General features: G+C 38.6%; 1 protein-coding gene across 1 annotated transcript in view; it reads right to left on the reverse strand.

Annotated features, from left to right (window-relative positions):
• LOC126423533 (collagen alpha chain CG42342-like) overlaps window positions 1–15445 on the reverse strand; it is a 649892-nt gene that overhangs the window by 524990 nt on the left and 109457 nt on the right. The window contains exon 8 of the mRNA XM_050087251.1: window positions 11956–12009. Within this exon, the coding sequence (XP_049943208.1) occupies window positions 11956–12009 (54 nt within the window). The remainder of the gene's footprint in view (window positions 1–11955; window positions 12010–15445) is intronic.

Consider the following 15445-nt stretch of genomic DNA (forward strand, 5'->3'; position numbering starts at 1 on the left):
GTAGATGTTTAAATGGGGGCTAAATCTTTGTAGATGATCATATCACATTTGGAGTTGAGTTTTAAGACCCTCCCGAGTATCTGCCATAAGCATCACTTCATCAGCATATACCATCGTCCACGATAGACAGTTTTGTAAGGCATGTGTCAAGGTATCCGTTACGGCAACAAAGAGCAGCAGACACAGCTGAGCCTTGATGAATGCCAACTGTCACAGAGAAGCTGGCAGTCAGCCCTGCAGAGCATCACTTTGGGCTGCTGGTGTTTTCATTTTTATCCAGTTGAAGTAAGTTTCAGGACCATATGATTGCAAAGAGCATATTAATATACACCGCCTGACACAAAAGTGTAGACCCGTAAGGAGAGGAGGAAATAAAACTAAATTTTATGGGTTGAGAAGATATGGATGTTGTTTCAATGATTACAATCTCCAATCAAATTTACAAAGAATTGGCAGTATGGCCCACTTATCAATACGACGCCGTGCTCCCTCTGGCCTGAATGAATTCATTGACTCAGTTGAGAAAGTTATAATAGAGCCACTGAATCCTCTCCTGAGGCAAGTTGTTCCACAACTGTTGTAACAAGTTCATTGTATCCTGGATACTGTTTTTCAACATAATCTCTGTTTAATGCAATGGGCTTATGCCACCTTATTGGGAGAGCCTATAAATCCGCATGGTACCTCTAGTAATCAGAACTGAGCACGACTGGAGCACACCAAATACCAAGACTAGAAAGAAAAAACAAATCATATACCAAAAAATAGCAAATATCAGTGGCCAGAGCAATGATGAATACACAAATGATCATGAGCATTGTTGGAACACAACTGTGGTCTGAGCCCCTGCGCTGCTGGATATACAGGACCACCATGAATGCCGATAGGCCAGTGCGGCAGGCATGGCCTGAATGTAGTGCTGTGGCAGCAACAGCAGCACTTGCAGATTATAGGAAGCCACCTAGCAGATGTCATCTATGTCCATACTTTCTGGTGGGCTGTCAAAATTGTCAGACCAGGATATCAGAGTACCACTCTACTGGTCGATTTTGGAGCCAAAGCCTGGCTGTATCAGTAACCTCCCCAGCCTCTACATACTGCATACTTTATTGAGTCAAACAAATGGATGACAGAAGGCACAAAATTTTGTGATGATGATCAACAATAAATTGTCACAATCAGCCTCTGAACATCAAGCAATTCATCTCAGAGGGTCCTTCATTGCTCTTTATGGTCTCCTGTTAGATGGAGAGGAACACACCTGGCACACACCTTTTTTAAGTACTCCAACTGGTGGATGAGTGTGTCAGCACTACAAATAGATATATCCAGCTCTGCAGCAAGGTGTTTGATTTTGATCCATTGATCACCTTGAATGACAGTGTCCACATCTTCCGCCACAGCAGAAGTCACAGCAGTGTGCAGCCGGCCAGCTCACAGAAGATGAGACAGATTTGTGCAACCTCATTGCAAAGATGACAGACACCTCCTAAAATTAATTACCATGCTTTTGATTACTGCCTGGTCTCTGTGGATATTCTGCAAGAGCCTATGAATATCTGTCATGTTCTCACTTTCTGCCAAAAGCTACTCAATGACAGCTCTCCGCTTGGAACACACATCCATTACGAACATTATTTTGAAGACTACATGTAGCATCCACCACCACATATTGGAACTTCATGGAACTGTAGGGGCTGAAGCAGGAATATTCCACAATGTCCCACAACAAATTCCAAAATTTTTTCCATCCAAAATTGGCTGAGAAGAAACATGTGTTGCGTTACTTACTGAATGCCCCTCATAACTCTGTAACTTTATTTCTTCAGAAAACAATTAAAATATTATTACTACTCTTCAGATGACAAGCAGCAGAGGTTAGTACTGACCCCTTTGCTATTCAGCTTACATACAAATTATGTGCTACTTTCAGTAAAAGACAAGATAATTATATATATTGATGACACACCCATTGTAGCCAGTAGCAAGACTGAGGAAGAACTGTGAGGAAAATGTCACACATTATGGAAAATGTAGCTCCACATTTCATTAGCAGCAGTTTGTAAAAAAAAAATGATGGTAAGACAATGTATATGCAGTTCCACAGCAATGTAACAGCTATAGCTAACAATATTAATCTCAGGTTAAATGACTCATTTCTGAAGGAAAAAGAGAAGGCTCTCAACTCTATTATTGTAAACCAATATATGGCATGGGAACCTCACACAGAAAACATTTGCCCAAAAATAAGTTCTAATGTATTTCTCAGGGGGAAATAAACCACTACAGTAAATGAAGATACATTACTGAAAATGTATTGTGGGTTAATATTCGTATAACTGCCATACTATATTGTGGTGTGTGCTGTATAGTTGTGATTATATAATAAAGAAGCCGATCAAATATAATTTGATATCCCCCTCAACACAATCCTGCAGGGCACAGTTAGAAATGAAAATACTGACAGTACCCTCAGTACACATATACAGAGCAATTATCTTCATGAAAATAAACAAGAGTGCCTTATTACCTAAATATTATAATATTATGAGGAGTGGTCATAATGTTTTAAGTATAACGCACAATTAATTTTTTGGTGTTTGCAGGTAAATGCCTTCAGTCGTTTTGCACACTGAAATTCTTCAACCTGCAGTGTTGTCTCAATATGTAGCTCCTGACAACTCATGAGCTGTTACTTTTACTCCTTGAATTATGTACCTCCATTATAAAGGGTGCTTCAATAACAGTGCAAGATCTGAATTTTAAAAATACTGTAGCAAAACTTTGTAATATTTATTGATTTATAAGATAAAATTTTATATTCATGTATATAACGAAACATCCAGTGAATGGTTGAAATTTCTTTGGTGGCACACAGGTAAGTGCTAATCGGGGACAAATGCAGCAATCAGTTGCATATCAGTCTGCATTTTATTGCAGATCTAGCTAGATTTCAACTACATTGCAGCCATAATCAGTGTGTTGAGTAGAGAGTCATATGGATCCGGAAAGCTGGTACAGGCACATGATGTTAAAATACCTAAACCATCAATAGCTCAACTCGTAATAGAATCCAACCTCAAGTAAGTTCTGGTGAAATCTGGGTAAATGTCAGAGTATTTTCTTGATATAGTATTTAGATTCTGCCTTTAATGCTGGGGATGTTGTCGGCTTGTTAGAGTAAATCTGTGGTTTTAGAAAACCCAAAGCACAAAATGCACAAGTGTTAAATCACAAGATCATGACAACCAATTCTGGTCACCAAAACAACAGATGATATAACAAGAAAAAGACTCGAGCAGGACCATCAGTGTCATATGGGTGGTATGGCAAGTGGCACCATCCTGCTGAAACCACATGTCATGAGCAATACCTTCATTCTGAGCTCAAAGAACTGGGGTATCAAGTCACAATAATTTCCATCATTTAGCATTAATGCTTTACCTACCTTGTTTTCAAAGAAAAATGGTCCAACAATTCCTCCAAACCCAAATGCACATCAGTGACATCTCGGATATGGGTTTTTTTCTCATCAGTCACTTGTCAAATTTGTGTACAGCAATTGTACCTATTAAATAAGCTATCCAACGTGAAAACAAGACTCGAGACTGAAGATAATTTTGTCCACAAAGTCATCATTCACTTCTTCTTGTTGCAACTGATGAACTCTCTCCATTGTGATGGTCTGTTTGTATCAGTGACATGAACTACCTTTCTCTTGAACTCTTAAGTGCCTATTGTTTTCTTCTTGTTATGATGTATTGTGAAAGGCAGGAATCTGTACATATATACCAAAATAAAAGTGTTCCTTCAACTGTGAAATGCTGCAAATTTGTGCACACTCCCTGAATTTTTTATAAAGAAGATTCAGAAGTTATGGACACAGAATTGTCAATCAACTCTGACAGGAAGAGAGGGTACCACCTAAATAACATGAAAGGCTGGAAGATCGTTCAAAATGCTGAGAAACTGTGAGCATCTGTAATGAAAATTTTCTTTCTTCTGGCCTGAGAAAGGTTTATAAGCAATATTATGCAATCAACATGAAAGTGACAGATACATCTGAATTTGACAAAAATAAGTGAGAAAGTTTTCATACTCCACGTTATATTTATGTTACGTAAGTAAATGATCAAACATGGTGGACGAGTGAAAAATTGAAGTGTTGAATAAAGATAATTATCACCACCAGACTCAATGAATTAAGGGAATTCTCTTAAGTAAACAGTGTTTGTGAGTGATCAACCTTGGCATAAGAAACAAATGTGTGGCAGATGAACAAAAGACATATGAAAAGGTGATCGGAATACTGATAACAGTACATGATAATTCACTTGATGATGTACAAGACTATAAAATAAACCTACAAATGAATTATGCCACATGTTGAAAGGTTCCCATACACATTTTGATTTCAGTGACAAAATGCTTGGGTTAAAGGAATAAGTGGATACAGAAGGGAGAGGGGGGGGGGGGGGGGGGGCAGAGAAAGCACAAAAATTGAAGACAAATGGCAAGACAATGTAAAGCTGTTCAAAGTAAATGGTTCTGGCACAGAATTATAACACAAGCAAGCAGCTGTGCATATGTTAATGGGTCTACCATCTGAATATGAAACCCCTACAAGAAGTACACAGTGTGACTAAACAGATATCACTGTTGATTCTCTCTAAATTTAAAAATCATCTTTTAGGAGAAGAACAATGACCAACAAACACAAAAGGCAAAAATGAGGCAAGAGCATTAGAAGTTTAGACAGTCAGAAGAAGCCAATCACAATAAACAAGGCAAGAAGGAAGTGTTTAAAGGAGAGGAGGCCGTGGAACCAACCTGCAGGATAATAGTCACAATAATTAAGAAAAATTGTATGACCATGGCCTGTGATGTTTTTGTTGTCAAGAATACAAACTTATTAGAAAATATTGCTCACAATTAGGTGATCATGTTTCAAACAAGAGCAAGCAAACCATGAAAAGGAGGCAGACAAAACATCTTCAAATTCTGCAACACTAACTGCTAGTGTTATTGTTATTGACAGCAAAACACAATGGCACAAAAAGTCATCCTATGAATGAATTAACTGCAGGCATGTTGGACACTGTAGTGTATTCACTTGCAACATACACTACTTTCTGAGAAAATGAAATAAATAATGTGTGGATTCTAGACAGTAGGGCAACAGACCACATGATTTACCAAATGAAAACTTTATCTTTTTCTCCAAACGTGAAGAGTCAGTAAAAGTAGCTGGTGGCGGATATTTGCAAAATACTGGTTTAGCAATGTGTCCCTGTACCTATCAATCGAATGTAATATAATTGGACAGGTACAAACAGACACATCAAGTGCCAGCAGTCGTCCTTTTCCTTCATGCTTCTTCCTTCCCCTTCAACCCATCTGCCAGAAGAAGAATGAGCCAATGGTTCCGAAAGCTTGCACATTTCCTTAACTTTTATATGTGTTGCCTCCTGATGTCACTTATTGACACATTTTTTAAACTACCCTTTTATATCATTTTTCAAAAATTGATTATTCTGATTGATATGTCAGAAAAATGTGGAGGAGAAAAAGTTGACTCACACAGTACTTCGTAGTCTACAACCCAGATGCCATGTGTAATTTTATATCAGTTCCTCAAACAATTGAAAAGGAATGACGTTATTTTTAACAAAAGTTGAAGATAGAATCACGAAACAATTCAGGGAAAGAATCAGGAAAGCTTCAAAGAAAGGTAATCTGTAGTACCTTAGCAAAGAAAACTCCAGTTATTTTAGTGAGTGGATCTGATCCTGTCACAAATCTTACCACTAGTCAAAAATGGATTTATGGCACCAAAGGCTATGCCACATTCACATTGAAAAAGCTAAGTGACAGCTCAAATGTAGTGGAACAATTCCCAAAGCGTCAGATGACAGGGTACATCAGCCACGCAGTGCATAAACTGAAGGTAAGATGAAAAGTCAAGCCTTTCCCCCAGCAGACTGAAAACAGGACACATTAACAGCTACATTTGATACACAGTGAGGTAATGCATGTCTCTGCCCCACAGTTACATGGTGGAATGAAAGATGTTCTCATTTCATTGACAATTACTGAAAATATGCACCAACATATTTCCTAAAGGTCAAAAGTGAGTTGTTTCCATAATTCAACAAACACTAAGCATATGAAGAAAATTTTCAACAGAAAAAGATAGGAGTGCTACATTCATACAGTGCAGGTGAATATATGAGGAGGGAAACCTAATGATAAAAAAACCTTTCAGATAATGTGTGATGTATGCTCCTGGAAAGTGGAACATCACAAAATTTCTGGGGCAAAGCAATAGCAATGGCAAATTACTTCCAAAATACATGTCCAACAATACCAAGTGTTGGTGAAAGTCCCTACAAACAATGGCTTAGATGAGGACCAAACATTGATCATCTACGATTATTCAAATGTTGTGCACGGGCAAAAGTGAAAATCAACATAACAAATTTCAGCCACAAGGACAACCTCATATAATGGTTGAATATTCTGAAATCATGAAAGCCTGCAGACTGTTGCATTCAGAAACAGGAACTCTAATGACTGCCAGAGATACTGTATTTTATGAAAATATCTTTTCTGGAAAATTTAACAAAGGCATTACAAAAGCAATTGATTTGAAGACCACAACCATCAAAAATGATGAACAAGCATTACAGAATGTAGGGGAAAAGCACCTGACACTGAACAAAGTGTAGATCTGGAAATGTGCAGCTTCTGAAAATATTTACATAGAAAAGGAGGCTGAAGGGGAAGATTAGAGTGCTCGTAATGACTACTCCACACCAGATGATAACTGTGAAATACAAGAACTTACAATAAATTAAAACATGTTCTCAGAAACTATTCAAACTATCAAAATGGCAGACGGATTACAAAACAAATGAAAAGAAGAGAGCGTGTATAGCTGAAAAGGAGAATACATGACGAGAAAATACATGATGCTGCATGTGTGTGCTTAAATCAACCGCCAACTGTATCAGCGCAGGCCAGCCACTGGAGGCCACCTGTAAGAAGCATGCACACGGCACAATCTCCACCATGCACTCTACTGGTGACTCATGCCTATATATGCACGCAGCAGTGTTGACTCACCCACACTATGTTCTTTTAGTTTGTTCCACTCACATCACTGTTCAGTGTATCGCTTACGTTGAGCCTTCTGTATGATTCCTTTGTCTTGTTACATGTGGAGTCATGAGAGACTTATTTCCGTTGTCATTGAGAGGTTTATGAGTAAGCCGATATTTCTGTTACTCAGATTGATTTCATGTATTACTTGGTTACTACATGACTGGCGATGAGTTTCGAACGGTACCTTTATGTGCAGTCTTTATGTGCAGTTTCATCAGGTTAAGTCATTATGGATGCCGTGCTATCGGCCCTGTCTGAACAGCTTACTTTGGCAAGGCCCACTTTGTTGCTTCCATTAACAGACAGGGTGCTGTTTCACTGGCCTATCCACCCACTTTTCCTCTGTATGATGATTCAACTGAGGATTGGGAAGCTTATGCAGAAAGACTTGGAGAGCAATTTTTGTTTCTCAATGTGATGCACTCAAATTTGTGCAAAGCTTTATTCCTCTGTGGATTCCACCTAAGGTGTATCAATCAATTACTGTGTCAGCTTGCCCCTTTGAAGAACCGACAGCTCCTACTTTTGATAATATGTGCAGTTTACTGTCCAACTACCAATGTAAATGAACATATGTCACAGCGGTGCGAGCTGAATTCGACAAATGCTCCAGGAAACTAAACCAGTCATACATTGCCCAGGCATCTGAACTTCACAGCCTTAGCCATAAGTGTCAATTCATTACTGATGCTCATAATGACTCTTATGCAGACTCTATGGTGTGCAACACAATTACATGCTTATCTTTGGACAGGGAAGTACACCCGAAGACTTTACTCTGTGAAACCCCCATTGGAAGAAGTTTTGCAAATAGCACAGTCTTCTGAAGTTTATCAGGCAGCGCGTGATCAAACTGAGGCATGGGGGATATGGCTTTTAGGGTCATAAGATGTGCCCTCTAGGATGGCAGACAGCTTGCACAAAGAAGCAGTAGTAGCGGCGGTAAACATGTGGACCCAGCACCTAGGAGACAAAGGCTGGCCAAAGCAGCTGCAACCACCATAGTGCTAGTGCCAGCATTCTCTGTTTCTATGTTATCCTTTCCATTTTATCAGCATGAACATTCAGTGTGCCCTAAGTACTGGGCTGCTTGTATTATCCTTTTCATTTTGTCAGCACGAACATTGAGCATGCTCTAACTGCTGGGCTACTTGTAATGCATGCCACAAGAAAAGCCACAACACCTCCACTTGTTGTTCACTGAAAGTTGCTCAGGATATGGGCAAGGACATAAACTATGTGACTCCAATGCTTGTAACTTCTCCCAAGTTGTTTATCAAGTTAAGTGTTTCTCGCCAACTGTTCCAGCTACAGGTTGACACAGGTGACATTATTGAATTCTCTAATCTATGTGAGTTTAGGCGTGCTGCCATTGTCACTGGTCATGTGAAAGCTGGTCAGTTATAAGAAACAGAACACTGTGCTGTTGGGACAATTTATGGGATGTGCCTCTTACAAGTCAGTGGTTCATTCCTCTGCTGGTTGTAGTTCAGAAGCCATCGGTGAAACTTCACCTCTGTGGTGAATTTTGTACTACTGTCAATGCACAACCAATCATAGTTACATACCCTCTCCCACACCAGGAGGAACTGTTGGTGAAAATAGCTGATGGCCATAACTTTTCTAAAATTGATTTGTCTGAAACATATCTGCAGGTTAGCATGAACAAAGAGTCTCGGCGAGTCCTAGATTTGAATATTCCTTTGGTCTCTATCAATATTTGTGCCTTCCCTTTAGTTTGGCTAGTGCTCCAACTATTTTCCAATGATTTATAGAGCAACTTAATTAATTATGTGGATGATATTATTGTCACAGGCTCCCCCATGGATGATCACTTGAAAAACTAGTGTACTTTGTTTTCTCTCTTACAGTCCACGTCTTACGGTCTATCCTCATGAAATCTCAGTTTTTTCAACCTGCTATTGTTTATTTGCAGTTCAAGGTCTCATAAAAAGGGGTTCGCTCTCTGCCAGGTCATATCTTCATTGTTGCATCTAGGCCTCGGCCATCATATATGAAGGAGCTTCAGGCCTTCCTAGAGGTGGCCGCCTCAACCCACTCATTGAATGCCTTGTTACACAAGAATGTACATTTCTGTTGGAGCCGGGACTGTGAATGAGCTATTCAAATGTTGAAATCCATACTACTCTCGGTCCCTTGTTTAGCTACATTCTCTCTGGACCAGCACATAGCTTTGGCGACACCTCACAGTACTTCCTTGGCACGGTCATAGTGCACAAATATGCCAATGCCTCTGAGCAACCTGATGCTTTCAAAGCAACTGCCATTTCCACTTCACTATCACATTGCAAACAGTGGACCTAGAGATGTATAGGAGTGTGGAAATCTCACATACAGACTTATGACACAAGTGACACCCAATCACCTGACCACGTTCGAAGTCTGTGGAGCATCCCATTCTGCTCTCTCATTATGTCTAATGACTACTGAGGTCACTGATATGGAGTAACTGGCAGTAGGTGGCAGCACAATGCACCTAATATGAAAAACATATGTTTTGGGGGGGTGTCTGGATACTTTTGATAACATAGTGTATCTGTGATACACAAGACTAAATACGAACACTAACAAATATGGTACGCTAGCTTTGCAAACACTTGAATGAAAATAGCAGCTGCTCAGTTTGCTTTTGTCAGCCATTGACAGCACAAGACCCATGACATCACAGATATATCACTGCTTTGAGCTTCAAACTCTTAAAATGTTGGAGACTGAATATAAAGACACTATACATCACTCATTTAGAATAGAAAACACGAAAAACATTAAGCGTACACCAAAGCGAACACACACTCTGTTCAAGGTACCCCATAAATGCATCTTTTAGTATGATCTGTTGTGATAAAGTGTTGGGAAATGTGACTTTTGTGAATAAATATGCCACCTATAGATCTTATCTTGGAGTTAGCTTTTTGTGGTTTGTTGTAGTTGATTATGAAATGGAAAGGAGATACGGTATGTAGACTTTTGGCTTTAGTGAGATCCTCCACCCTGAAATCTTGGTTTTGGTGATACTGTGATCTGTAGCATAGCAGGGTCTACGTTCATTCCAATTGATAAATGTTGCAGCTTTCCCCAGCATGGAAACCATGACCCACACCTGTTCACAGTCTTTAAAATCAGTCCTTCCAGCCACAGCTTCATATGAACATCCAAAACTGTTAACCGTTGTTGGCTCCATTTACTAACCTGTGAAAATTATAAGTGTGTAAAACATCTTCAACTGAAGCACTGTACTTATAAGGGTTGGGCAAAGTGATCTAGCAATAAAGTGCATTCCTTGAAACCAAAAGGGGATCAAATCCCTCTTGTACAAGGATTTTTCAGTCTGCCTTTAACCTAGAATTCACTTTTCAATTATATGGAGATGCACTGGAAACAACATGTGGTATGGATTCCACATTAAACTGTAGGTTCGTTTTACTCAGGTTAGGGACACACAAGTCGTCGAACCGGCGTCCAATAGAAAGACTTAAAACAGGCCATTGAGCCACACAAAATTATTATTATTATTATTATTATTATTATTACCACTATTGCTGTTGTTGTTGTTGTATTTATTGGGAAGGCCAGAAAAAAAGTCTGTGTACCAATGTTAAGCACATTAAATAAATTCTTGTTACATTTTATGGCTGTGCTACGAGGGTTTAAATGTTATATTCTTGAGATGCACACGAATTTCCAAAAACTTAATGGTACATATAATATGACTTCTATGAAAAATAAACATTCTGTGGATAATGAAAGAAGTCTGGTTAAGGTACGAACAGACTTGACGATTTAAAAAGCTATAGTGGTTGCATATAAAAAATGCTAGAAGAAGAAACCTGACAGAAATGAAGAACAAAATAACAAAGCAGCCAGATTATATGGAGGGTTAAAAACACTTAATATATTGAGAATGTCATGCCAGAATCCCAGAGCTATCAGCTAGTATAAGTTTGACAACACAATGAGCTTAAAAAAATACATAAACATGTACAAAACATGTGAAGACTGGCCCACACATGCATTTTTTAGAAATGTGACTCTGAGTCTATCTTTTTGAAATAAATAGGGCAACATAAACTAATCAAAAAAAGTTAAAAAACGGAACACAGTGCTAAAGATTATTTATGACAGAAACTAGAAAACTGAGACAATGTGATACAACAAGAATTACTCATATCCCTCCAGTGCTTGCTTAAATACATTATGAATGCTGTTGCAAACTGAGAGAAACAATTCCACATATTGGTAATTAAAGACATAAGTCAATCTCCAGATGGGTTATGAAACAATGAACCTCCGGAAAATATGCTGAGAGCATAAATAAAACCAATAACTTTGTTATGTTTTCAGAAGGAAGACACAAACAGCATACTACTCTACTACAAAATAAATTGCTTTAAATTTCTTTAGAATTTACTGCAGCATGATGACTTAAAATAGGACTATCTTAAAAAAATCTCTTGCTTTAGTGTAGCAGTGTCACTGTTTCTGCAAAAGAAAAGGAAGAAGGTTAAATTTCTTGAAGCTAATACAGTATGTAGAAGAGAAATTCATGGCCAACAGAAATCTTTTGATTAATCCCCAGTGATAAAGCATATCCTGCTACAATGTGACTATCATCCAAAGAAGAATATGTAATACATATTACAATAACTTCATTTAATCCATATACGATGAATTAAATTTACATTGGCAGTTACAAGTGAGGCAGTGTGCATATTCTGCTGAAGAAAAATAAATTGTGAGTGAGCAGGCTGAGAATTCCATACAAGGACTTACTGGCCACCCGGGAATTCCTGGTTCTCCCATAGGTCCTGGTTTGCCTGCATGCCCCTGTCACACAACATAACCTAATAGCATATGGAAAACAAAAACTGTCCAAAGATGATTACTTCTCACTTTGTGTTTGGACAGCATATTACAAGCAAATGTTTAAATTCTAACACAGCTGTAGCACATCCAGCAGCCATGATGATGAGTAAAATGAGATACAAAAAGCACTTTAAATACTTGTATAAAACTAAATGAACATGAGGTGGAAGGCACTATTATATAACATTTAATCACTCATGACAACTGAAGTAAATCTTAACCCATTTGTATCAGCCAACAGTTACACAAACAGACCTTTAAAGGAAACATTATAGTGTCATACCAGTTAAAGGTGATAATCAGAGTGATATTATGAGGTTGCATTTCAAACTTTTCTGACTGTTTCCTACTCTTGAGTTCGAGTACTAAGCAAAATGCAACAACAATCAGGTGCCCACGCACAACACTCAGACACTGTGCAACTGGTGCAGTCTGCATACAGCACAGATTTTTATAGTTATGTGACTGTATGAAAATGTGGTCCTAAAGCAGCCAAAATTCCAGTAGCATCACATGGAAAAAAGGAAATCTTTTTTTCCTTGAGGTAATCAAATCTGACAGAAAAACTGTTTGTATACATTACCTGGCTTTCAGGATTGCAGAGTTCATTCATTCACACTGTTCTGATAATCACTAATATCTCACAGATGTATGTTGTCATAAAAAGGGGGGGGGGGGGGGAGGCCTTTTAATTGTGATTTTATGTACACCCAACGGTGACTGAAGTAATGATGCCTGCCTGGCAATGTTGACCAAAATCTTTTATCGTGACAATGGTGTAAGTTTCTCCTTGCAAAGAATCTGCAATACCTTGGAAACGTTTGGGGAACTATGCTGATCCATGACACTCAATAGCCAATGACAGTTTATGGAAGTGAGTTACAGAAATTCCAGTTCATGCAAATATAAGTCATTTACATACCAAATGTTCCCAACAGTACTGAGACCATGTGAACTCAGGGGTACACAAGTAGTTCCATTTTGATGGTTGTCCGTCAAATTTTTATGCCAAAATTCAGAAATGGTAAAGTGAAATGCCATTTCAATTAACCAAAGAGTTCTTCATGAAGATATTATGGGGAGGAAACAGAAGCATATTGTTAATCAGCATGTCTTTGTTTCTTAGCCTATGAGGCATGATGTCAGATATACCAAGGGCCCAGTTTCATCCAGCAAAACATTCATCCACACAAAGATATCACCATTGTTGGGAACTATACTCTGATTTTTACTACAGCCATACTTGCCATCATCAAGTGCCAACATATTCTGAGTCTCTTCAGTTTAGGTGAGGTTTTTCCACAAATTTAGGAACAAATACTGATGTCTGTGTGTCCCACGAAGCAAACAATGAAGAATTCTGTACATGGTAGATAATAAATAATTATACACAGATAGACTGATACGTCACACAAATTTCTAAAAAAGAATGGGTAATTTTGATAATATTGTTGTTGAAAATGACTAATGAATATGACTAGATTGTTGGTTTGCATTTTTATCTTTTTGTGGCATAATGAATAGTCCATTAAATTTTGGGCATGCAGCAGTGCAAATTGTTGGTTATCAATGCAGAGAAGTTAGTATGATATGTAGCATAAAAGATGAGAAAATTCACTTTCAGATTGTTATCAAATATTTTCAGGGTTTGACAGTTATGCTGATTGAAAGCTAATTGGAATAAATCCACGGAGATTCTGGACACATATTTAAAACTAGGTGTTTAATAGATAATGAATTTGTATCTAATGGCAATATAACAGAAACTGAACTGTACTCTATTTCTGTAGGTAGGTGCATCACATAAAAAACAACTGCGGCAGTTCCTAAAATGTTAATGGAAGAAAATGATTGATGTTACATAACTTATAGACAACTCATAACTAAACTAAAGTGAATTATCCATATTTGTATAGCTTATAAGCACATATAAAAGTAAACACACTATCCTAGCTTTCAGAACATCAGTTGCATCCTCAGGGAGGAGAGAGGGATAGGTTGGCAAATGCTTAAGAGGAATAACAGGTCACTCAGACCCCAGGCTCACCTTAAATTTAGCCTCCAACTTTAACTTCAAACTGGGATTTCAATGGTTATGTAAAATCAGTGGAATGGAAATTTCACCTTGGTATATAAGTGCCCCCACACATTTGAAATGTATTTGTATCATTATCTCTTGTTTAGGGGTCAAGGTGGTTGGTAGAGGTAGCACCTTTGCTTGGGGTTGACTCAGTACTGGTCCTCACCACCCCAGGGATGAGCTGAGGAGGTATGCAAGACCTTTGCCTCTGAGGAAGCTACATCCAAGACCATCCGTGCATGGTGAAGAGCCACATCCTACACGAGGTGACCCTGTTAACGCAGAACACGGCGGATCTATAGGAGAAAACCTTGAAAAAAAATCTCACATTCCAAATCCTCAATGCGTCTGTACTCGAGTCGAGCGGCAGCGAGGTCAGCGTCTGTCCATCTGGTAGGTGCGGCTGTATTATATGCTCCAGGAACTGACAATCCCTGGTTCTAAACACCCAGTGGAAACACTGGACCAAAACTTACAAGCTATCATGATTCGTGAGAGTAATGACAGAATTACCCCAGGTGGTAACCAATCCCCTCGTCGACAGACGACAACTGGGTTTTCGGATTCTGGGGAACCCGGGCCATCACGATCAGAGTTCTCAAGCAAACTTCGTCCCAAGGTTCCCATGTACATTGGTACCTTTAACATTCAGACCCTAATTCAACCTGGAAAATTACACAACTTAGTAACAGAGCTAGACCAACAAAAAATTAAGATCTTAGCGTTACAAGAAACTAGATTCACGGATGAAAATACAATAGACTATGGAAACTATCGCATCTTCAAGAGCAAGACTGACAAACGAATTGCCAATGGTACCCCACTCCTGGGCATGGCATTTGCGGTGCACAGAAATATATTAGGCTCAATTAGAGAGGTCTCTTCCATAAATAATCGCCTCATGACCATGCATATCCAGTGCGCCAACAAGAAATACACATTGATAAATGTTCATGCACCCACAAACATAGACAACAAAAAATCGCCAACTACAAACTGAAAAATTCTGGACTAAACTTGAAGATGTCATGGCCAAAATTCCCCGGGATGATATCAAAATCTTAATGGGAGATTTCAATGTACAAATTGGCAGAGAGAAAGAACACCAAAAAACTGTAGGAAAATATCCAGCACACAGATTCACCAACAGAAATGGACTGAGATTTATTGAACTACGCCAACAAAATAATCTAAAAATAATGTCTACATCTTTGAGAAAAAAACCTAGAAAACAAAAGACCTGGAGGTCCCCCATACAAGAGATCGGCGAATATCAGATTGACCACATTGCCATCTCCTATTTCGTACAGAAAGAGA

The sequence above is a fragment of the Schistocerca serialis genome, chromosome 1 (assembly GCF_023864345.2).
Source record: "Schistocerca serialis cubense isolate TAMUIC-IGC-003099 chromosome 1, iqSchSeri2.2, whole genome shotgun sequence".
Lineage (NCBI taxonomy): Eukaryota > Metazoa > Arthropoda > Insecta > Orthoptera > Acrididae > Schistocerca > Schistocerca serialis.